We start from the raw sequence: 25,128 nt of genomic DNA, 5'->3' as shown, positions 1-25,128 counted from the left end.
CAATTCTTATGTGTTATATAAGAAACGCTTTACATTTTTTCAAGGTTCCTGTCCATTAAAAGTAAAAATTAAACTTGTTTTCGTTAGAGCGGATGATACTCTTTGAAATACCATTCACTCAAAAACAATCTATTGTTTAATGTTTGGGCCCAAAAATCTGACGTAGCATCTTTAAATACTCCAAACTTCAATGACAATAAAAACTTACTTGTCACCGTATTATGTCTCCGATTGAGAGTAAGTTGCCTTTAACGGAGGCGTCATTATTTGTAAATACTCCAAACAAACTTTAATGACAATAAAAACTAACTTGGTGAACGTTTACGTCTCCGAATTAGAGAAGTTAATTTTAAAGGATGCGTCATATAATTATTTGCAAATACTCCAAAAGTTATACCATAAACACGTAGGGCTACTCGGTATGCGTATCACGTCATAAACTGACGGCTGGTCTTTGAAAACCACCACAGGTGTCCAGTGCCATAGTCTTGAAGACTACGATAATTTAACGGTCATGACTTCTGGGAAATTATTACGTCAACAGTTTTCTGTTTTACCAATACGCCCAACAGTAATCGTTTGGTACCAACAGTAGGGACTTTTCGTTTTCGACGACGGATGGTTCTGCGACGGTTGTTCAGCTAAACGTTGTCGTTTTCAGCACAACGAAGATTCATCCCAAGTACTGTCGTAGAAGTTGAGGGACGACCGTCCTCAAAGCCGACGCATGCGCAGATGACGCCAAATGTCATCTATACCGTCGCAGAACCATCCGTCGTCGAAAACGAAAAGTCCCTAAGTAATCACACACCGACGACAATGACCTCATGACTGGAAATCCTTGTTGCTTTTAAACCGGACTTGCACCGTTCACTGTTGGCCACAAAACGTAGGCGGCTGTAGGCCCTACATTATATAAACCCCTGTATGGAGTAAAAGCAACTTCATTTTGTTGAGTTTGGTGTTTGGAGCTCTACAATTGTGATGTCTAAAGTTTGTTACTGATTTCTTAAACTGAAGAGATGTTCCCCAAAGGGACCATGTCAGCGGCGGGTGCACCTGCCGAGAAAGCACCGGTCACTGCCCAGAAAGAATCCACTGTAGCCTACATGGTCGACAATACAGAGTCACAGGTACGTTCAATCATCCGTTGAATTGGTATTGGTTTTGAACTTAAACCACGAGTTAAATTTTCACTGTTCTGCTTGGTTACTTGATTCTGTTTCACCAAAATGCCTACTATAAAGCTGTTGTTGGTGCTATTGGTGTTGTTAGGAGAACAAAAAAACAGTTATATGTAGGCCTATTGCGGCCCAGAGATTAACTGAGCATCCGAAATATATAGGATTTGTTAATAATTGATTTCAAGTGTTGTTTCTGTCTTTATAGGTTGATGCTTTGAACGAGTCGTATTGGCGTAACCAACGAGCAAGGATTTACGCTTGCGCTGTCATTCTCACTACCCTCATCCTGGTCGCTGGTACCCTGGGTGGGATATTCATCGTACTAACACATACAAAGGGAGTGGGAACCACGGACCCCACTCCAAGCCTCAACCACGGCCGTGAGCCTCTAATCAGTAACGAAGTGCCGTTGCCGAAGCTTCCCGAGTCAACTATCCGTATTAATATCGACGATGGTGGACTAGTACCGCCAACGGAACCCACGTCCCCTGACCTCATAGCTATCGATGACGTCACATTAGACGTTGAGCTTCTGCCCACAGTCTCACTGAGCACTAATGGATTGAGCACTGATTGGATCGCCCCATCGGATCAGGAAAAGAAGGAGGCCGAGGAGGAAGTTTCGGGAGATGATCAGGAGGAGACTGACTTTGGCTCCGGTGAGGAGACTGACTATGGCTCCAGTGAGGAGACTGACTATGGCTCCAGTGAGGAGACTGACTATGGCTCCGGTGAGGAGACTGACTATGGCTCCGGTGAGGAGACTGACTATGGCTCCAGTGAGGAGACTGACTATGGCTCCGGTGAGGAGACTGACTATGGCTCCAGTGAGGAGACTGACTATGGCTCCGGTGAGGAGACTGACTATGGCTCCGGTGAGGAGCCAGGCTTACCTAGCGTTGTTACCAGCGCCAACGACTCTCCTGACGCTGACAGCAGTAGTAGCGCCCTCTGGCGCTCACGTTTTTCCGTTGGCACCATTGAATCCAGCAGCAGCTGGGGCCGTTTTGATGAGGGCAGCTGGGGTCGATATGACAGCTCCAATAAACAATAAACAATTAAAGGGAAGTTACACGGTTAATAGTTGTCATAGACAAATTTAATTGATTTTATATAAGTATTTTAAAACTGGTAGAATCCCTCTCAATGGGCAATTTCTAAAAGCTTAATTCACTGAGCTTACTTTCATAGAGCTGCCTAGCACACACATAGCTAAGCTCAACAACTATGCTAAACAGAGTTAAGGCCGAGTCACACTGCAGCATTAACGAAAACGATAACGATCACAACGGAAAGAGAACGCACTCCATTGGTTGAATTGCTCCACGCAGAATACGCACACGCTCATTCAACCAATAGAATGCGTTCTCTTTGTGTTGTTATCGTTATCGTTCTCGTTATCACTGCAGTGGGACCGGGCCTTCAAGCTATTATACCTTGTCACAAATACAAGATTGCTTTAAAGACGCACTTATTTAACTTTTAATTCATCCATTTTGTTTGTTACCCATCTTGTCTTTGTCTTCTGTTGCGTTTTTCCCAAGAGCGCTTAGGGACATGTTTTATTACTGTGTGTTATGCGCTATACACGAATGGTTAAAGATGCTATGTGAGATTTTTGGCCCAAAAACATTAAAAAGTAGATTTTTTTGAGTGAATGGTATTTCAAAGAGTATCACCCGCTCTCGAAAAAAAGTTAAACTTTTACTTTTAATGGTCAGGAACCATGACAAAAATTTAAAACGTTTCTTATAAAACACATAAGAATTGGTCACGTGATATATTGTCGGGACCCCGACAAAAATTTATTTTTAGCACTTTATTTCACTGCTACTAATAATTGGCGGACTTTTTCGAGCAATGGCTCAAATGAAAGCTTGTAACTTTCTCGACCCCCATCAAAATACCTATTGAATTTTAAATCAAAATATTTGGGTCAAATCGGCCAAAAATCTGACATAGCATCTTTAATTATTATTATATTATTATTATTATTATCTAACGGGTATCCTCATATTGATATTTATTTGATAATTAAGCATGTATGGATCAAATCCTTAGTGTCATGTCTTTTGTGAGTACCCGTGTGGATATTATTATGTTAAGTTCAATGGTCTAAACACTTGTAGCAATGTTAACAATAAAGTCAATTCTATAATGTTTGGCAATGTGAAATTGACCATCGTGTTGTGATGATGTATTTGAATAAAGTCTTCTGTGGAAATGAACACGTAAACGTGCAAAACGCTGCGTCATCTAGTTCGCAAGAGCTTCTGGGGGCTTTGCCTCCCGAAACCCCAACAAGGCGTTGCCCCACCACCCCCCCCCCCCCAATCCTACCAATGGTTTTGCAGAAATGTTTCCCAAGTAAATTTGGCAGATTATTATAATGCAACAGACAATTTCAGAAAGGGAGGGGGAGGGATCGAAAGCCCTCTATGGGGGACCGTTGACAACAAACTGACGTCTTTGTGTGGTACTTTTTAAAACGAACATTTTGTTGGGAGGCATATGAGCGACAGTTGATTCTGCCCCCCCCCCCCCCCCCAATACGGCGAACTGTGTACAACTTACTATTGATAGCGCCCTCTTTTGATTTATCCTCCAACGGCCCATGTTAATTTCCCAAACATTAGACCATAAAGTATGCAGGGGACGGGATCTCAGGCGGACAAGTTTTCTTGGGAAGCTACACCCCTCCCCCCTCCAGTCTCACCTATCTTTTAGGTTGCCGCCCATTGGTTGTATACTCCACAGGGAGCTGACAAAGACTGACAATTTAAGTGTTTGACCCAAGAAACAGGGCACTAAAAGCACATAAGCGATTTAAATGCACTTATTTTATTTGATGTGTGTAAAAACACATTTCCCTTATTGAACACGTCAAACATAAACGGAATAGCCAAGTATTAATGTTTAAAATATTATGTTTCAATGCTTTTATTCACATGGAACTTTAAGAAGTATTTACAACAGTTAAACTGAGTATTTTTGGGTCAGTGTGGCCTGGATACCATGTCAAACTTACCCAAATGTACGTCACAATGACGCAAAATGAAAGAAAATTCCCACCCGAGAGATATTTCCCTCTGATTTCCCTTTTCACAGAACTTGGGCAAGTACTGAGTATACAGTGATAACACACATCGTTGTATATGGATAAAAACAATTAAGATAATTTAAACATGTTTAAAACGTAAGTACAACATGTGTTGTAATTACTCAAAATAATTGTGTTTTGTTAATTACTCGAAATAATTGTGAGCATAAGAATTTACTTTGTAACGAGCAACGGAGAGCTGTTTGTAGTACAACAATGTGAGAAATAGCTCCTTCTTTAGTAGTGTAGTTTTTCAGAAAGAAGTAATTTCTCACTACAGCATTTGGAATTAATGGAAACCTCAGCAATGGTTTCGAATTCAAGCATCTGAAAGCGCACAATTTGTGCGACAATGGTGTTTTTCCTTCCACTCTCTCGCAACATCGACGACCAATTGAGTTCAAATTTTCAAATGTAGTTATTTTTAAGCATGAGTTGAGATAAACCAAGTGAGAAGACTGGCTTTTGACAATCACCCAAGGTGTCAAGTGGCTTTAAACTCTAGCACAGTTTATAAAGAGTAGAGTTCATACTCGGAACTGTCGTATTCGTTGCGGTCCCACCAGCTGCTGGCCACGATGCCATCGGAGGCACGTGAGCGCCAATGGTACGCGTCGCTACTGCTGTCTGGGAACCTGACGCTTGTATCAGCGCTAGGTGAGTCCGGCTCCTCACCGGAGCCATAGACAGTCTCCCCTTGATCATCTCCCGAAACCTCTTCCTCGGCCTCCTCCCTTTCCCGCTCTGATGGACCGATCCAATCGCTCCGATCCGAGGGTGGGATACTTTCTTGTCCGTTTGCGTACCAACTGTCGTGTGGGTAGGATGAACTGATGTAATTCTTGCCTAGGCGGTTGTAAGAAGCGACCGAAGGTGGCTGTGAAGACGAATCGTAATCAATACTGCTTGATGGCAAGACCTCATCTGTGACGTAGTCTGTGACGTCATCGATAGCTATGAGGTCTGGGGTCGTGGGTTCCGTTGGCGGTACAAGTCCACCATCGTCGATCTTAATGCGGATTGTTGACTCGGGAAGCTTCGGCAACGGCACTTCATTACTGATTAGAGGTTCGTGGTCTTGGTTGACGCTCGGGGTGGGGTCAATGGTTACCACTCCCTTCGTATGTGTTAGTATGATGAAGATCCCACCCAGGGTACCAGCGACCAGGATGAGTGTAGTCAGAACGACAGCGCATGCGCAAATCCTTGCTCGTTGGGTACGCCAATAGGACTCGTTCACAGCATCAACCTATCAAAAGATGATGACAGAAACAACACTTGAAACAAAAGGTCCATAACAATTATATGAATTACGGATACTCGGTTATTACTTACTAGGCCAAATATCATAGAGCTACTTAATCTTTGAGAGTTCATGTACAGCCACACGCCTTGACATTGAAGATACAACCCATTTAAACCTTAGACACTAATTTGTTTTTAGAATATTTACTAGACTTAGTATTCCCCTAAATCCTCTATTTGTAGTACCTGGTCAACACAACTTTAAAACTAAAAGGGTTTCCGAAAAACAAAGGCACTTTAGCGAATGTTGTTCATGGCGTTTGTGTTCATGGTTGAATGGCCTGTTTTTTTTCCGAAAGTTGGCAACCAATATCGACAACGACATCGACATCGACAGTGAAAGCGAAACCGAAAGCGACAGCGACAGTGACAGCAGCAGCAGCAACAACAATAATTAAAAGCATCAACAACAACTCAAACATGCAACGATTATATCAAAATATTACCCGACAACGGCTAAAACAGCATCATCAACAACAACAACTGTTAGCAGTAGTATCGGCAAAAAGGAATGGATAACCAAGTGGAACAGTGAAAAATTAACTCTTGATGGAAGTTTAAAACCGATTCAACAATCACCGGATGATTGAACGTACCTGTGACTCTGTATTGTCGACCATGTAGACTACAGTGGATTCTTTCTGGGCGGTAACCGGTGGTTTCTCGGTCGGTGCACCCGCCGCTGACACAGTCCCTTTAGGGAACATCTCTTCAGTTTATAAGAAATTAGTGGACCACCAGAACAAACTTATAGGTTCCTTGTCCCTCCAAACACCTCAACAGAATGATTCAGTGTATTTCCAACCGGAGTGTATATCTGTAGGCCAACTCTGCAGCCATTTATACTTTCGTTAGAATTCACTAAGTGTTTAACCGTGTGTCGTTGCATATGAGAGTCCATACGCCATCCCTTTAACGCTACCCGGTGCATGTCCGGTATAAAAACAAACCGATTTCCACCGAGGAAGGTCACCAGAATGGTAGGAGGTAACTGGTGGTGCCAGCCGATTTCCTAATAAGCCAATATTAAGTGAAATACAAAACTGTTGACGTAGTCATGATAGTTTTTCCAAGACGTCATATGACTGTGACCTTGATCATGTCTACAAGACGTCAGACACAACTAGCCATAATAGTCAAAGACGTTACAAGGGAAAACAAACTGCTCGTAGTGTCAAACTAACAAAAGAAGAATAAATAAACTAGTAATTTATAGTGGACACTATTGGTAGTTACTCAAAATAATTTTTAGCATAAAACCTTACTTGGTACCGAGTAATGGAGAGCTGTTGATAGTATAACACATTGTGAGAACGGCTCCATCTGAAATGACGTAGTTTTTGAGGTTTCCACAAATTGGATTTCGAGACCTTAGAATGATTAGACTTTTAGGTCTCGAAATCAACCATCTGAAAGCACACAATTTCGTGTGACAAGGGTTTTTTTTTCTTGCATTATTATGTAGCAACTTCGAGGACCAAATTGGCTCAAATTTTCAGGTTTTTTATTTTATGCATATGTTCAGATACATCAAGTGAGCACACTGGTTTTGAAAATTACCAACAATGAAAAGGTCACTTTTCCATTTCATTTAAACTATGAGCATTTCTTTCCAAAAGGCGGTAGCGTTTTTACTTAGATATATTCGAAAGTCTGGAGTATATCCACAAAGGAAGAATATTCCATAATGGATTACACAATCCTATAAACATTTCTGACAGTAACGTTTCTCATAATTATTATTATTATTATTTTATTATTATTTTAATGAATAAAAACTGATATCATACAACCACAAAACTTCGAAATGATTTTCAAAATGCTTTTATCAAAAGTTGCTTTGCTTTTACCCAAGTAAGTTTGTATTGCTGTTCATTTTAATACTGATTGCCAAACGTTCCCTTTCACTGTAAAAACATTTGGCAATTGACAAGAACGACCCGGAATCAATTGGTCATCGAAGTTGCTAGAGAATGAAAGAAAAACGCCCTTGACGCATGCCTAAACAGGCTCCAAGCCTGAAGTCTTCAAATATGTATTTGAGCGAGAAATTACCACTTTCCCAAAAACTACCTTTTCTTCGGGAGCCGTTTCTCACAATGTTTAATACTACCAACAATGCTCTCTATAGCTCCGCACCAAGTGTTCTTGCTAGCAATTATTTTGAGCAATTACCAAAAGTGTCCTTTGTCTTTAAGACTCTTGAATGCTTAATACTCCTCATGCAGGGCCAAATTTCACAAAAGCTGTTTAGCAGACAAAATTGCATAACAATTTTCTGCTTACACTTTGTACATAACCAGTATTATTTTAGCTGGTAACCTCAACTCTTGTTAGCTTAATTTGGTTGTGCTAAGCAACTTTTGATGATTAAGCAGCTCTATGAAAATGAGGTCAGGTCATTGCTTTGCAATCTGGGGAAGCTATTGCGACAACGTCAAATGGAAAGTTTCTTTACCTATAGAAGGAAATCGGGTGGTATCATCTTTAGCAGGAAAGCACCACCAGTTATCAGTAGGAAATCGGGTGGTATCATGTTATAGAGGAAGGCACCACCACGCACGTCCGTTGGCATCCATGAGAGGAAGTCAAGTTTATTTTGTTACCGGACATTTACCCATCCCCATGCCCTGCCAAAGTATCGTTTGCACCATTACACTTGGACAGAAGCCCTGTCGTCCATGTTGGTGTCTTTCCTAAGATCCCCTTTAATTACACGACAGCTATTTAATTAGCAATGGGTTCCTAGCTTAAAATCAAGCGAGATAAAGTATATCACGTTGCTTTGTTTCAAACACTTCTGCTTCAAAAAACACTTTATACACCAAAGGGAGCTGTTTCTCACAATGTTTTCAAAAGCTCATTACCAAATAATTAAGTTTCTATGCTAATTATTATTAGTAATAGCGTCCAGTGCCTTTAAGGCCACCACACGTGCCGCGCTCAAGACTTTGAAGACAAACTGGGATTGTGTCACGGTCACGATATCCCTTAGGGTGGGGGTGGGGGGGGGGTCAGGATTCTCAACGTCAACACAACTTGGGTTTTCGCCTCGTTGGTACCACAACGGTGTGAGGTACCACCAGTCACCACCAGTCACCATTGATCGCCAGTGACTTGGTAACAAACAATGGAGAGCTGTTTATAACACTTGTGACAAACGGTTCCCTCTGAGTTTTTGAGAAAGTGGTAATTTCTTACCAAAATAAAATCAGCTGATCAAAAGCCTTTCATTATTCATCTGAAAACACACAAAGTTAGGCAACAAGTTTGTTTCTTTCATTATTCTCTTGCAACTTCGATGACCAAAACTGAGCCACGTTTTTTACAGGTTTATTTTTAGAATACTGGCTTCACTTGGGTTTTTAAAAAAATGAAACTCAGTATATTTGATTTTATCTCTGCCTGGATGTTACTTTTCATTTCCCCAGGCATTAATTGGTAGTGGCAAACACATCTCACAAATCAGATAAGCGTCATTACGGTCGTTGAGCATCTAAAAGTTGTTATAATAATAATTTTCGACAGCCTGAGCAGTCACCTTTGATGACGTAGGGTACAATACTAAATTTCCACTTGTTTTTAATACCTCTTTGCTAGTATGTGACCCTCTATATATGACCCCCACTTAGACGGGAATGTAAGGTCGCCAAGCAGGAGATGAACTTTCGATGGTTACTTTTAAAGGGGCCCGGGTTAGCCTAAGTGCAATCGTTCTAAGTGCGTGTTTGAGTCTTCAAAGGAACACGTTGCCTTTAACCGGACGGCTTGGTCTTTGAAAAGCGTTTGAAACCGTTTGCTATGCAATGCATGTGGTTAGAAAGGTATTTTAAAAGTATATATTATGATCCACACAAGTATCACTCGAAATTGCACTGGTTTTCTTTTACGTCGCGAACTAACACGGTCGGCCATTTTATGGAGAACATTTTGACTCAATAAAAATGACTGACCGTGTTTCTTCCCGACGTAAAAGGGAAACCATGCATTTTTGAGGCAGGTTTGTGTGGATCATTATATTCTACTTTTAAATTATCTAACCATTTACATGTCTTAACAAACGGTTTCAAACGCGGGTTCAAAGACCAACTCGTCCGATCCAAGGCAACAGTTCCTTTAAAGCCATTGGACACTTTCGGTAAACAGTGTTGTCCAAAGGCACACACTACGTGCATCACAACTTACAAACCTGTGAAAATTTAGGCTCAATCTGTCATCGGAGTCGGGAGAAAATAACGGGAAAACCCACCCTTGTTTCCGCACGTAATTCTCGATAGCGATAATTGATAATTGTTTTAATGTTTTCTAAAAAAGTAAAGCATTTCATGGAGTAATATTTCAAGAGAAGTATTTTACCATTACCTTCTGTACACCATGTAAGTTATTTGTAAATAAAATGTGAACCTTTTTTCTAGTCCGAAAGTGTCCACATTGGCTTTAAAGTGTAGTTCAAAGATGTGACAACACACAATTTAGTTTTAGTTAGGCCTGTAGAGGTCAGTTCAGTCATGCAAACGTCTTGCACCAAGACTAAGAAAAAAACAGATTATCTTTGTACCTAATAAATGGAAACAATAGTGTGTTTTTTTTCTTCCGACAATTGTAATTAGTGAAACGCCCTGTCCTATATGCAATGACAACCATATTCCGGTATTTATGTTTTCTTTGCTTGTCCAATTTAACATTTTATTTTGATGCACGAAACCGGTAAAAATGGACCACTTGAACAAACTAAATAAAACTGAATGCTCATATGGGGATACTCGCTTGAACAAATGAAAATGTATACCTTTATTGTACAACTATGTGCAATAGCTGGGCGTGCTTTAAATTCAGGATAACTTATGACCTGCTTGAGTTCAGTAAACCTTCATGGTTCAAGTTCACTGATCGTAAAACCAGACTCAATACAGTGTTTCTCTATGAAAAAGCAATTGTACATGTACACATACATGGAATTCAAGCACTACATTTGCACTGGACGCATACACACACATACAGCGCTTTTATCATTTGGGTTTTGGAATTGTGTCATTGTTGAATGACCTTCCCCAACAGGAATTACACCAGCCACCATACAAACTGTTTCCGGATCCAAAATGGGGGTATTCCGTTATTGCACAATTTGCCTACCCCCTGTTATGGTAGGCCCACCCACTGTTAGTTCCTTCCCAACTGTAGACTCGTCCCAACTATAGTTGGACCCAGTTCCAGTTTTAGTGTTAAAGTTGGTACACACGGCCCCCTATGGATTCTGTAATGGCTACAGTAGTGGCCTCTAAGGCCAAATTCAATCATCTAATGTTTCTTATGCCTGATTAGCGTGGGGTGTACACGTGATATTCGGGATACCGGTTGGAAGCTGTAAAAGCCAACAAGAAGGCTTGACAAAAGGCTACTTGTAATGTTGTTGCGAAAACCAAATCCGCCTCAAATGCATGTTTCACGGTGTAACTGGTCCGATTCTTCTGCCAGTGCATATTGAACATTGTTGGATCCCAGATGTAGTTGGGCTGTCCCAACTGTAACACTCAAAAAAACTGGTTTAGGTCACAACTACAATTGGGGCGATTCGAAGTTGGGACGGAACAACCTTTTATGGTTGTGTATAGTTTGGGCATAGAGAGTAAGGACAGGGAGTTCCCATCACAGACTGCCAGTTCATAGGTTGCCGTTCTTCTACGTGGGTGCATTTGTTTTTGCCTATGACCTACAGCTGCTCTAAATTCTTAATAAGAGTGTCTCGAAGTCAGACAGACATCACAGTCTCCATCGAAAACAACTTGACCCAAGAAATTGGTGTACAACATATTGTTCAGTAACTTGTTGAATTTGCAAGTATGTTCCCGAAACATACTGTTGCGGGATCGGTCGCCATTCCGGACGAGAAAGCACACAAAGGCACGACGTCATTGGATCAGAAACACACCATGGTGATCATGGTAGACAACACACAGGTAAAAAACCATTGGTGGTTGTTACTACGTTATTTTCCGCATTGTACATGAACATTCGATCAATTTATCTTTGCCCTTATTTGTAATTACCCCCAAATTATTGTTATCAACAAAGCCTACTTGACGAATGGAGACCTGTCGATGGTATAACATTGTGAGAAACGACTCCCTCTGGAGTAACGTCGTTTTTGGGAAAGGGGTAATTTCTCACTCAAATAATAAACAAACTTCAGCTGAAGCCTTTTATTATAATATACAGATGAAATCACACAAGTTTGTTGAACAATGGTATTTTTTTCTTTCAACATTCTCTTGCAACTTCGCTTGAGTCAAATTGTTTTCAAAGAGTTGCTATATTTTAATTGGATGCACCAAGTGAGAATACAATTACCAAAAGGTGTCCAGTGCCCTTTAGAAGATATCCCATAAATGGGTTTATGGATCAGGTGCCGTGGCCGAGCGGCTCTCAAGTTCAGTAATTTATTGACCTAACGTGGATTTGAACCCCGGTTTTGCCAGTGACGACACTTGCGTCCTTGAGCAAGGCACTTTACCGTAAACTGCGGCTTTCCACCTAGGATTGATGATTTGTATTGTTGACACGGGCTCCGGAATTGTACACAACTTTGGAAGATTGTTTTGTGTATACTTTTCTATATTTCCGGGGGGGGGGGGGGTATTGGCAAACGGCGGTACACTCATCAAGTTCTAAAAATAAATAAAATAAAAAAAAATATGGTTTGCATCATGGTCTGGTGATGTCGCGACACTTGTGTCATTGAGCAAGGCACTTCACCTTAATTGCTTCTCTCTACCAAGGAGTAAACAAAAATTACAAGCGAATAGCTGTGGGGAGTAACCTGAAATGAACTTGCACCCTGTCCAAGGGGGAATAGAAATACATCCAGTGGTTTAATAAGGAAACATGATATAATACCACTGCCTGTGTACCATATTTTGCATCCAAACAAGGTTTTATTAGTACATTCGTGTCAGGCTTTGGAGGATCATGGATCTTGGTCTTGTTGAAGTTTTAAACATGTTATCTCTGCCTCCTGTTGTAAAGTTGTATTTACAGGCCATTGAACTATGTATTTGGAATTTTGTTCTAGGTTGCTGTTGAGAACGATAGACAATGGCGAGTCAAACGAGCGGCTATTTGCGCATGCGTCTTCCTTCTGACGGTTCTGATCTTGGTCGCTGGTGCCCTTGGAGCCATCGCTATCGTGTCAGCATACAACGATACACCGATGTGGACCAGCGAGTCGGAGCCATCCGATCACAAGTCTGTAGTGGGCAACCTTTTCCCAACCCATCTCCCTAAACCAACGAAACGAACCAAACTCGGTGACACCGGGCTGTGGCTAACCGTGACCCCTGACCTTTCTGACGTTGATGACGTCACGGCCGTCCACGAATCAGCCCAACCCACGCCCTCAAGCGACAGCTTTTCCTACCCAGATTCCTCGTCCTCGTCAGACCCTTCCTCGTCGGAAGGTAATGACTATTACCAGGGTTTGAGGAATTGGGTCAGCTCGTCCTTCCCTTACGGTGGGTACTACATGCGCGGAGGTGTCGGCGATCCACCTGGGGAAGAGGAGAGCGATACCAGTCTCCAATCTGAGGCATCAGGAGACGGCTCTGAGTTATCGGGAGAGGGCGCCCTTTCGGATCAAGAGTATGGAGACGAGTCGGATGTAGCTAATAATGATTGGATCCCCAGCAGTGATGACGGGGTCTACAAAGACCATTCCAGTAGTTACCCGGGCGATATGCAGTCATGGTCTTACTAGGTGTCTTACATCTGGGCGTGTAAAGACAGGGTGCTCCGCAAAGACATTTTGTGTACAAAATCTACGACACTGGACCATTTGGTAATAATTGTCAAAGACCGGTATTCCCACTTAGTGTATCCCAACATTATGTATAATAACAAACCTGTGAACATTTGAACTCAATTGTTGGTCATTGAGGTGCACGAGAATAATGCAAGAAAAACAACCTTCTTGCACAACTTTTTGTGCTTTCAGATGCATAGAAGGCTTCAGCTGAAGTGTAAACCCAAGATGCAGAAACACTTCTAGTCATAACAAAGAAGCAGTTTCAATCATTAGCCTTTTGTATAGACTTTCGTGACTTCGTTTTCGTAAAGCCGTGATCCCAGGCTGTGTTCATCCATTGTTGGATGTAACCTAGACCAAGTATAGCTGTATTTACGAAGCTGTCCACCAAAGAAGTCCTTGACAAAAGGCTACTGCAATCCTTGTACATAAACCCACCAGGAACGAAGGGGGCAGCTGTGCTTGAGTTTCTTCAAGTCCCTGCTTTCTGCTGCGTGTTTCTGCAGTTGGTTTCCGCCAAGTATAATTATTATATACAGACGTTCAACACATGAACTTGATGAGCTCAAATGAACTCTATTTGTTTAAAGCACCATGTATGTTTCTCCGTGGTTATAATTGTTTGTATATTATACACTATATGCTCTATTTGTTTCTTTCTTGCTTTGAAGCTATACCGCTTCATTTATTTACCAATCCAACAACAAAACAAACAATAATACATCAATTCCACAAGATGATGCTATAGACCAATTGCTGCCTCCATCTTGGCCATGTTTCTCGACATCGAATAACAATAATGAATGATAGTAATCATTTTGAAAATAGGAACCAGACTATTTTGTGCTTCCAGCCGATCTGTTTGGTAACATTGATATCAATGGGAAAAGTTCAAGATGGCAACAGCTTGATAAAGGAACGGGGCTGTTGATGGCATACACTGTATGTTTAATGCTGCTTGGGTTTCTATTGCATTATTGTTGATTCACTTGATGTTAATATTATTTGCTTTGTTTGTATCGGCTTCATTCCATTATTTTCGTAATGTAGCTATAATTTGTTTTAAGTGTACACATAATTCAGCCTCTGTGCTGAGATTACACCTTTTTTTAAATAAACTATTTTATCTATAATCTATCTTTCTATCTATATCTATCTATCTATTGTGTCTGTTTTCTTTCGTTTGGGTTTTTGGTTTAACTGCGCCTCAAACACCCAGCAGGGTGGATATGTGCGCAAATCTGTTTTATTCTAGTTATTATCTGCAAAATAAATAATGGCCTTACGTTTCGTCCATAGCAGAGTCTTTCTCAATCGGTCGAGTTGGTCTTTGAAAAGCGTTTGTAATTAGTTTGCAAAAAAACAACAAAAACACGCAATATCGAGGCATGTTGTGTGGATCATTGTATTCTACCTTTAAAACATCTTTCTTACCATAATGCATTTTATATTTAAAAAAAACGGTTACAAACGCTTTGTGTAGACCAACTTCACAGATCCAAGCCAACGTGTTCCTTTAAGCACAAAAAGTAGCAAAGCACAACGGAATTATGCTTATACCAGAATAAGGTTACAGCCACACTACCATGTCACATGTACAATGTGTGCCTGGTATTACTGCTTAGCAGACAAAATTGGTCAGCAATATTTTCTGCTTAAGCAGCTCTATGAAATTAGACCCTTATCATATCTCAAGCACTAATGCAGTTATACGCGTAGATACCATCTGAGCTGAGCATCGGAAGCCATCGGGGCATCGTGCATCGGAGCATTCGTCATCATCTGAATTGATGCAAAGACCAGAAAATATAAAGTTAGATCAGATTAGTGCTATGAGAATAATTATGCGTCATAGAACTGAGCCGGCGCCCTCTAGTGTCCATTCTAGCTCGCCATAAATGACAGCAGTTACTGTCCTAACTAGTCTAGTCCTAACTAGTCTATGTCCAAGACGTCGGTGAATGATATAGGGTTTATTGTGTCTATTTGTTTCCCAGTTTCAAAAGACATATCCGTGATGTCCCTAGAATCAAATAATATCTCATGACGTTTTTCTGCCGTACCCCGTGAACATGATTTATAGGAGATAATAATGCTAATAAGATTTGTTATGAATAACATTCCAAACACATGTTTGTTATTTTATGCATATGTTGAGATACACCAAAGGTGTGCAGTGTCTTTAAAGGGAAGTTACAATTGGTAACCACTCTTAAAATGTATGGCAATAAATACCTTTGATTAGGAGTTTACACCAAATTTCGAAATTATAAAGCAGTTTGAAAAAACATTTCACTTAGAAGTTGTGTGGTTAAGGAACAGACTTTGAATATTAGAAGCGGTGCTGCGGTAACGCTTCTCCGTTTTTGTATTAAAGGCAGTGGCCACTATTGGTAATTGTCAAAGACTAGTCTTCACACTTGGTGAATCTCAACATATCCATAAAATAACAAACCTATGAAAATTTGAGCTCAATCGGTCGTCGAAGTTGCGAGATAATAATGAAATTAAAAAACACCTTGTCACGTCACACGACGTTGTGTGCGTTCAGATGCTTAATTTCGAGACCTCAAGTTCTAAACTTGAGGTCTTAAAATCAAATTACTTCTTTCTCGAAAAACTATGTCACTTCAGAGGGAGCCGTTTCTCACAATGTTTTATACCATCAACCTCTCTCCATTACTCGTCACCAATTAAGGTTTTATGATGATAATTATTTTGAGTAATTACCAATAGTGTCCACTGCCTTTAAAGGGACTATTCTTCCTGATGTAATATACAATATTCGCTCCGGATTTTCGGCGATACCTAACAAAAACCGACAACCTTTTGACAAGTAATTTCCAAATGTCAGTATGTGTTGTATATGAATCTACATTTTGTAAAAGATTAAAACAATCGAACGGTTCCCAAAACGTTGCTTTTAAAAGTATATGAGATGCCTGTATACGTACCCTTAAAGTACAAGGACAGACCGTTAGCAGGGGAAGTTGTCTGGCAATGAAAATCGTAGAGAAGATCCACTCCATATACGTTTTCCGGTCCGTAGACGGTGCTGAAGCCTGTCCCACACATACCGTGGCCCAGGCTGAGTGACGTCAAACAGTCACAGTTGTCGTCATCAATTTGGAGGGACTCCACGCCGTGTTCTTCCCGATATTGGAACGAGTCCTGGTCCGCTGTTGGGGCCGTTCCTAAAACGAATCAATGGCGAAGTATTATCTATGAGAGATTATCACTTAAAAACTCACACAGCAAAACCTCTTTTGTGTATTGCTCGGAACGCTTAAAATGACATGTTATTTACAGGCACTGGACATTATTTTTAAACTACTTGGTATCAAGCAATGGAGAGCTGTTGATAGTATAACACATTGTGAGAAACGGCTCCCTCTGAAGTAACGTAGTTTTCGAGACCTCATAATAAGATTTTGAGGTCCCGAAATCAAGCATCTGAAAGCACACAACTTCGTGTGACAAGGGTGTTGTGTCTTTCATTATTATCGCGCATCTTCGACGACCAATTGAGCTCAGATTTTGACAGTTTTTGAGAAGATTGAGAAGACTGGTCTTTGACAATTACCAATAGTGTCCAGTGTTTTTAATAGTCACCAACAGACTCAGCCTAACCTCAAAACACCGGACCAGTCTATGTTGTACAAAATCCAGCGTGTTAACGATTTATAAACTGTGTTTCTTTTAAAGCGTATTTTTGTTTTGAAACAAGGGATTTAACTGTCACAATGACCCTCGATTAAATTAATTACCGACAGAATTTCTTTGCTTAGATCAGAATGTCTACACTAGTGGATTGGATGTTCATAATCCTCAGTAGTATGATGCTTTTACTTGGTATTTTAACCGTGGTTTCACAGGTCATTGAACCTTTGTCTAGTATTTTTGAAAAACACTTAGTTATAGCCAGTTGCTATAGTAGCAGTGTTGCGCAGTAATGGTTAAAGATTGTTATATAACTGACATACAGATCCTTGTCATTTGATTGGTGGAACTTACTTCACGTGACATTCACTATTACTCCCATCCGTACCTGCGATCAAAAAGACCTATTCGCCCATGGGGACTAGCATTTCCCATTCAACAGTTAGGATAATCCTTGTTCCCAATGTTTTTGAGCAGTACAGCGCCGCCGCCAAAACAAAGGAGCACCTGTGCAAAAGGTTGTGTATCCGATTTGTGCATTTTTGCCGCTACGCGGCGCTATATGATTTTTGGTTGTCAGTAATTTGTGTGATTTTTCATAATGTTATACTTTTATTAAAATACATCAAATAACAAGGATCTATATGTCAGTTATATAAAACAAATATTGAATGGCTTTAATTCCTGGAATGGAAGGAATATTATCGCTCGGTAATATTCCTCCCATTCCACTCTGAGCCACTCAATATTTGAATAATATCGGGCAATTATAATTGCTTATTATTAGTATTATAAGCAACCCTTACCGCTGACAACCTTAGGGGCCCAGACATTCCCGTTCAGGATCTTCACTTCTTCGCGAGAGTGGAATGCTTGCCAAACTACATGAGCGACGTCATTGTTGGGATTAAAACTCCACCTATAATAAACCAATGTAATGATTTGGGCCATAAAATGTGCTTGTTTTGAAATGACAATGGTTTCGAAATATATTTCAAAAGTAAGATCAGAGTTATTCAGATAAAAATCCCTTGAAATTATGTGTTGTTTGTATAGTTTTCATGACAGAAGGCGGTATACTGTTTTATAGAACCAATCCTTTGACTTGACCGTGTTTCGTATGTTCCCCTGGTTGTATTTCAAGAGGGCCATGTTTTTTTTATTATTAACTTACATTTAGTTTCAAAACACTTATTTAAGTTTTTTTTTTTGCATGAACATATCTCGAAAGGTATACGGAGAGTTACCAAACAACCACCATTTAACAGAATGAAAGAATGAAGGAATTAGGCCCAATAACATGTAAACTAAAATAAGAAAAATACCGCAGAGTTATTAAAGGCACCATTGGAAATTACTCAAAAGAACAACTGTTAGCGTTTAAAACTTACTTGGTATAGAGCAATGGAGAGCTATTGATAGTAAACATTATTAAGAGAAACAGCTCCTTCTGAAGTAACGTAGTTTTTGAGGTAACTTCTCACTCAAACAATAAAATACTTAATCAGCTGAAGCCCTTTATAATGCATCTGAAAGCATGCAAAGTATGTAACAGGGGTGTTTTTTCTTCTTCTTTTATTGTTCCCACGCAAAGTCGATAATAAAATGAGACAAAATGTTCACAGGATACTATGCTTATGTTGGGATACTCCATGGGAGAATACTGGTCTCTGACACCATAACCAATCGTGCCCATTGCCTTAAAACCAATCATAATATTTATAATTGATTGTGTTTCACCTGTACACAGTTCCAGCAGAGTCCCTTCCAAGCATTTCCGTTGAATATTCATTGAGTGTGCTTGGCAGACGACTGAAGCAGTACGACGAATTAGCATTGCAGTCACCGTATGCATCTAGACAAAGAAAAAGTGTTAATTCAGGCAAATCAAGTGAAGACCCCTTCCTAGAAACACTATACAACGTTGAAGTTAAACATACAACAGTGAAAGAGGAACACTACACGCGAAAGACGTAGAAGAGAAACACCATGAGGGTTTGGATACTTTCTGTAAGACACAAGATACAATTTTCAAATTATGCATATAAAAATGACATGGTTTGAAGAAATTGATAGTAAATTTTATTTGCTGAGGGGCTGTAGTTTTTGAGAAATAAGGGAATCAATGTGTGGTGAAGAGGTTTTCAACTAGTTGTTTAAACAAAACGAGGCCTGGTTCTTGATATTTTACTGAGACGAAGTCGAGGTCAATTATAAAGAACCAGGCCCGGTGGGTTTAAACCACTAGTTGAAAACCAGTTCAACACACTTTGATTCCCATTTTATAAATACCCTTTCGGTAAAAAAAAACATCAACATTTTTTGGTCAAAAAGTAAAATAAATGCAAAAATTATAATTGTTCAATGATTTCATTCAACACAACACCTCTCCAGCTATGAAATGGTTAGGCCCAGTCAAGGCCCTCGGGTAAACAACTCCTTATAAGAGAATGCTGTGCGCGTCGCGCGTAGCGCGTGATGTTGCAGAACTGTCCCGGCCGTTGCTCTCGACCAACAGGAATGAGGAAACTGTCTTATAAGCACAGGTGCAAGCGCGCGTGTTATTAACACTTTTTACTGGTCATATAAAATAGAAACTCGACGTGGCACTATAAGGGCTTCCATAGGAGGTCTTTAAGAGACTCACCTTGCAAGACGTCCGTGGCAGGCTCCGGCCAGGCTGAGTTTGCTGTGTACCACCAGAATCGTCTCCAACGGGCCCCATCAAGTTCAATGACTGGGTAGTCGAAATCTAAATATAAACACATACACGTTAATATAGGCGTTGGCCATACAGACGGCGTCCATTGCTCCATTGATCTCTGATGGTAAACAATGACAGCGCGCACGCTGACGAACTCAGAGCAACTGTCCCACTGCCCAACCAAATGAGATCGAAAGATATGTTCTAATAAAATGTTTGATACATTCATACATCTTCTTCGACAAGAAGTATCCGATGTTCTTCCTTTTGAAGTGTTCAGTAAATAACCCAGGTGCATTTTGTAGCATTTTTTATGTCTTTGCCTGCTCTCACTCCCCACCCCATAGAAACAAAATGGTCACACCGCTGTCCTTACACTAGACTTGATATCAAGTCTGAGGTCGCTGTTATTCATCGGCATCAACCAAGAAAAACGCCCCCACAGAGTATCTACCACGCGCCACAACTCGCAATGGGAGACTTTCCAACGCTAGGTGGCAGCAGACATACCGGGTAAATTTCAATTGTTTACGTAGTTCTGAACATGCGCATAATTCTGAGGAAAATGGATTTACCCGGTAAGTCTGCTGCCCTCTATCGTCCCAGAAAGTCTCCCATAGGAAGCTTTCGATTCGGGACGGGAGGAGGAAGGGGACCGTACGGGGATGAAACGGAATATCGATCTGCGCTTGTGGGAAACTGAATATTTATGTCTCCGATCTGCAGAGTTTGAGAACGGTCTTGGGTTGAAATAACGTCTGGTCTGTAAGCACGAAAGAGTGGTTTCATTTTGCACACGTTGTTGTTTTGGTTATGGTTGTTATGCACTGCACTGAACCGTGATTCTTGCCGTGTCACCGTGAGCGCCCGGACTGCCGCGTTCGGTTACTTCCCGTCCTGTACGCTCTACCGTCTTGAATCGAAAGCCCCCTAACCTCTCTGTGATCGTAGGCTAATGACGGAGGTTAATCTAACAAGAGGGCGATATTTAAGCCAATAATGTATTGGCTATCGGGTAGACTAAAAGCCACGATCACAGACTTGAAACCAAGTCTATCCTTACCTTCAATACCTGTCCTGACGGTAGCGACCTGTTGACCTTCAAGGCGGTCAGTAAGTCGATCGACAGACTCGCGTAGTGTTGCTATGACGTCATTCAGTTCCCGAACCAGAGCACTTTCAGTACACGAGCATGATGTTTCCTCCACCGTTGGCGGCGCATTCTCTGGATGTCAAAAGATGCAAAGTTACTTGACAATATCCTGACTTTAAAGGGGGCACACACTGCCTTAAGATCTTTCAAGAAATATGTTTTTGGTTTGCTTTTAAACCCTTACCCGAGTTGCACATGTGTAAAACACCCACAGTGTTTTTCAATTAGTGAGTATTGATTAAAACAATCAATAAATTTGCCTCTTTAACCACATTGCGGAACATACGGTCAACCATTTTGCCGAGTCAAAAGAATAACGTAAATCACAAAATAGCGAATCGTGTTGTATAATGAAATTACACAAAAACATACGTCCAAGGGAAATCATATATATTTTCAACCATTTATAATGATACGCACGCTTTGTTTCCTTGGCTCAATCTCATAAAACATGAAAGCAGTCATTTTGTGCTTACGGAGCGTCCTAGAAATGTTCTGCTAACCTGTGAAATCATGGTGAAATACGGTTATGCTTACGCACATTTTTCTGCTACAGTAAGCACAAAAATATGCTTACCGGCAAACACCTTTATGAAATTGGGCCCTGGTTAGATACAAACATTTTAAAATCACTCCCCTTTTCTACCTATATTTATACAGTCTATACTAAACAACACTCGTGTTCATTCCTGGCGAAATTCTTACCTCCTCCACAGAAGCTGCACGTTGCTTTCTGTTTAGCGACTATGTTTGAAGTCCCGTTTGGAGTAGATAGTTCCAAGACCGTGGATATGGTGTGCGTTCCGTGGGTACCAAACGCACCTCCCGAGCTAGTGGCACAAGTGCTAGTGGTATCCACAGACGGCTGAGCGATGATGTGCTTGGGGAGACACAACATCATAAGACCAATTACTACATGGAACGCCATTATGATGCGCTAGGACACGTCCACCTTGGTAAAGTTAGGTGTGCTGTTTGTTTCGGACGTTTTTATTTCATTCTAATTATTATTACTGGCCTTCAACTTTTAACTTAGTTGTGCCGCTGCTTCCGTTATAGTTCTTCCAAAAGAAATTGTGTTTATATACAGGAAGTTCCGGTTTGATCGATGAAAACCTTTGCTGGTGTATCTAGCACGTTTTCCTTGTACGCATCTATCTACTTATCAAATCAGTCAATCACACCATCATGACCCGAAGAATACGAATGTTAACTTTCCACACTGCAAAACATTTAAAAACACACGATAGACTTTCAATTATTGGGCTTTCAGGCCAAAATTGCGAAACTAGAAAGAAAAAGAGGCTCCGTGTATCCTCATGACATGAACTTGCTTGAATATCTTCAAAATCTCGAGCTTCGACCGACTGATAGTTTAACCAAAAGGAAACACCTCGATACTCACAGGGTCGGTTGAGGTTGTACAAGGCTGGTTGCATTGCCTTCATGAATTTCCTGCATGCAAACAAATAAAACAAATAAAAAACATTAACATTAGAGTCACCTGGAAATATAATTTTTTTTCTTTCAAACATAAGAGTATATGCTTAGGAACAATAAAACATTTTTTTTAGTAATTGTTTGTCACGATTTATATGTTTAAAAAATATAGAAAGTTGTTTGGGGGGCTGACTCCGCCCACCTTTTTTGTGACGTCAATCGAGGCAGACTTTACCTCAATGCGTATAGTAAACCCACGTGCAAAGTACATGTACGTCCAAGTCGTGAGTTGGTACATTTCAAAAAGTGTTTTTCTGCATTCAGCAGCAATACACCTGGTCGGCATTGCCGGGAAAAAACATACATACAAACTCACGACTTGGTCCGTACATGAACTTTGCAATTGTGTTTACTCTACGCATTACAGGCAAAGTCTGCCTCGATTGACGTCACGAACAGCGCCCTCTTGGGTCGGGGTCTACTCTTAAATTTTTAAATAACATAAGAATTGATTTTTTTCAACCTTAGTTAACTGTTTATTCAAATTCCACTCATCAAAACACATATATTATAGTGACAAAAGCTTTATTTTGACAACATACCACTTCCAGGTGACTTTAACTAAAAAGCACCCAAAACAAACAAGGAAACAACAAACAAAAGGGAAAGTGACATACGTTTTGCACTGTCACCGTACACACGCAAGCTCTTACACGCCTGCAACCGTGGACCTCCCTTTGCCCCTCTTTTGTTTTAATAACTCCATAACTTTTTGTTCCTTTTTTTTCGCAACAGCTCCCATTGGTTTTGTACACGTTTTCCAACTGTGGACCTTTCTCGAACCATGGACCATACTACCCTCTTTTGTTAACTTGTTTTGCAACAGCTTTCATTGGTTTTGTACACGTTCTCCAATTTTGGGCCTTTCCCGAAACGTGGACCCTTTTGTCCTCTTTATAGCACACAAAATTGACTCCACAAAATGGCCGACCGTGATGTAGTACGCAAAGTAAAAGGAAAACAACGCAATCATTCGAAGCAAGGGTAAATGCTGGCTAACCCGCGCGAGCACACGAATAAACAGCTTTATAATAAAAATTTTGGTAAGAGACGCCCCGTAAGCACAAAACGGCTGCTTACATGTTTTATTAAATTGGGCCCTGCGCTTATACGATCACCATTCTCCGCTGGCAGGGGAGCGCCGAATTTCTGCGCTAGCTGTGTACCGCAAAGAATGCCTATCTAACGTGGAGTACGCAAGCGCACAAGCCATTCCCTGCTTACCCGTGAAATACACGTGACGCAATCGCAGAATTCTCTGCTTCCGCCAGTGGCGATTATTTGCTTGCAATAAGCATAACCATGATATTTGGCCACGATAGTTATGTATATTTCATCAGAAGAAAAAAAGAACAAAGTATAACATCTCTGGCCTTGATCAGGAAGCGAGAATTTATTTCTGGTGCCATTTTGGCTTTCAACTCAGTAGAGGACATTCCATGTCCCTGATCACTTTAACTGCATACAAATCGTGACCCATTAACAACCGATCAACCTTTTGTGTCTCGATACAAAAATGAAAAACTAAAAATTGAGAACAATGCCCCGTTAATGGTCGTCAAGTACTTCCATTGAAAGCCAATCTGTGGCAATACGGCCGATTATTAAAAGCTTTTTAAGGACATTCTGATTCTTAAATCAAATTAAAGCAGTTACACCAATTCGTGGCAACTGGACCATCCAGCCAATTATGGTGGCCCTTTCTCAATGTCGATTACTTTTTGGGTCCGATAATGAGATGGGTTATCTTCAATATTGAAAACTACGTGTTCCCCTTTTATATCAAATCAGGCTGATAAGTGACATGGTATTGTGCGATCATTCATGCGATCTCTATTTGGGTCATTGGTGCTTGATATTTGTTGTTGGACGGTGTTCCAAACTTCTTTGTTCTTTGGGAGTCTCTGGAATTCTTTAGACGATTTTAGATCGGTGGAGAGGGGTTCGGGGGGGGGGGGGTTCTATGGAGCAAGTATGAAATCAGTATGGGTGCACATATTACGTATCGGGTATGGTTATAGACTTTTGATTGTTGATTTACAAACCGCGCTGGCCCGATTTGATGGCTCTACTTACCTTATATCGAAGAATCGACGCTTGCAGAAGCAGGGAGCAACGCGCTTTACGTTAAGCGTATTTGAAGAGTTAGCAGGATGTGAACTCCACGTTGCAGCTTATAACGCCTCTCATAATATTTTGTTATGCATGACATCATAATTCTTACCCCAAAATGAGGCTATGGGCGCACTTTCCCATCACTCGAGATGGCGGCGCCCATCGCTGCGTTGCCACCACATCAAGACAGCAGGAAAAATCACACAGTATGTGAAACAACGCAACAAATGCAAAATTCAAAGGGAAGAAACACAAGAGCGAAATTACAAACACAAAATCAAGATATGATGCAGTTTGGAAGTCAATGGGATATAACGCGAAACCCGAGTTTGATGAATTACCGACTTCAATATTTGCAAGAACTATTAAATGTGTTTTGTTTTGTCTTGGTAATGTCAAAGCCCACACTTTTATTCAAACAAGACCTATTAATTATAATATGGCCATGTGTTCAAAGGTTGTATGTTTGTCAATCAATGTTAATAAAAAACACAGACTCGTTTAATTTTAATAAATGGATTGTGCATCATTTCTTAGCGTTGTATAGACAGATGGGTGGTCCATTTTTTTATATATATATTTTTTTCTTTAATTTAACTTGCCAAAAAG

General features: G+C 40.6%; 3 protein-coding genes across 3 annotated transcripts; 1 reads left to right on the top strand and 2 right to left on the bottom strand.

Moving 5' to 3' along the window:
* Positions 1-4,486: 4,486 nt before the first annotated feature.
* On the bottom strand, positions 4,487-6,566 carry LOC117299064. Its single transcript, XM_033782467.1, has 2 exons — positions 6,186-6,566; positions 4,487-5,533 (listed from the first exon to the last, which is right to left on the bottom strand). Exons 1-2 carry the CDS (start codon positions 6,294-6,296, stop codon positions 4,796-4,798), a joined length of 849 nt encoding a protein of 282 aa, XP_033638358.1. The 5' UTR covers positions 6,297-6,566; the 3' UTR covers positions 4,487-4,795.
* Positions 6,567-11,198: 4,632 nt separating this feature from the next.
* Positions 11,199-13,460, top strand: LOC117299498. Its single transcript, XM_033783041.1, has 2 exons — positions 11,199-11,546; positions 12,659-13,460. Exons 1-2 carry the CDS (start codon positions 11,430-11,432, stop codon positions 13,337-13,339), a joined length of 798 nt encoding a protein of 265 aa, XP_033638932.1. The 5' UTR covers positions 11,199-11,429; the 3' UTR covers positions 13,340-13,460.
* A 1,530-nt stretch (positions 13,461-14,990) lies between these two features.
* LOC117299383 lies at positions 14,991-21,891 on the bottom strand. Its single transcript, XM_033782921.1, has 7 exons — positions 21,610-21,891; positions 20,815-20,976; positions 19,695-19,799; positions 18,788-18,902; positions 17,854-17,966; positions 16,342-16,581; positions 14,991-15,169 (listed from the first exon to the last, which is right to left on the bottom strand). Exons 1-7 carry the CDS (start codon positions 21,830-21,832, stop codon positions 15,072-15,074), a joined length of 1,056 nt encoding a protein of 351 aa, XP_033638812.1. The 5' UTR covers positions 21,833-21,891; the 3' UTR covers positions 14,991-15,071.
* Positions 21,892-25,128: the final 3,237 nt, after the last annotated feature.

The sequence above is a fragment of the Asterias rubens genome, chromosome 14, assembly GCF_902459465.1.
Source record: "Asterias rubens chromosome 14, eAstRub1.3, whole genome shotgun sequence".
NCBI classification, from domain to species: domain Eukaryota; kingdom Metazoa; phylum Echinodermata; class Asteroidea; order Forcipulatida; family Asteriidae; genus Asterias; species Asterias rubens.
The sequence above is the reverse complement of the archived record's forward strand: the minus strand, read 5'-3'. Positions and strand labels throughout refer to the sequence as shown.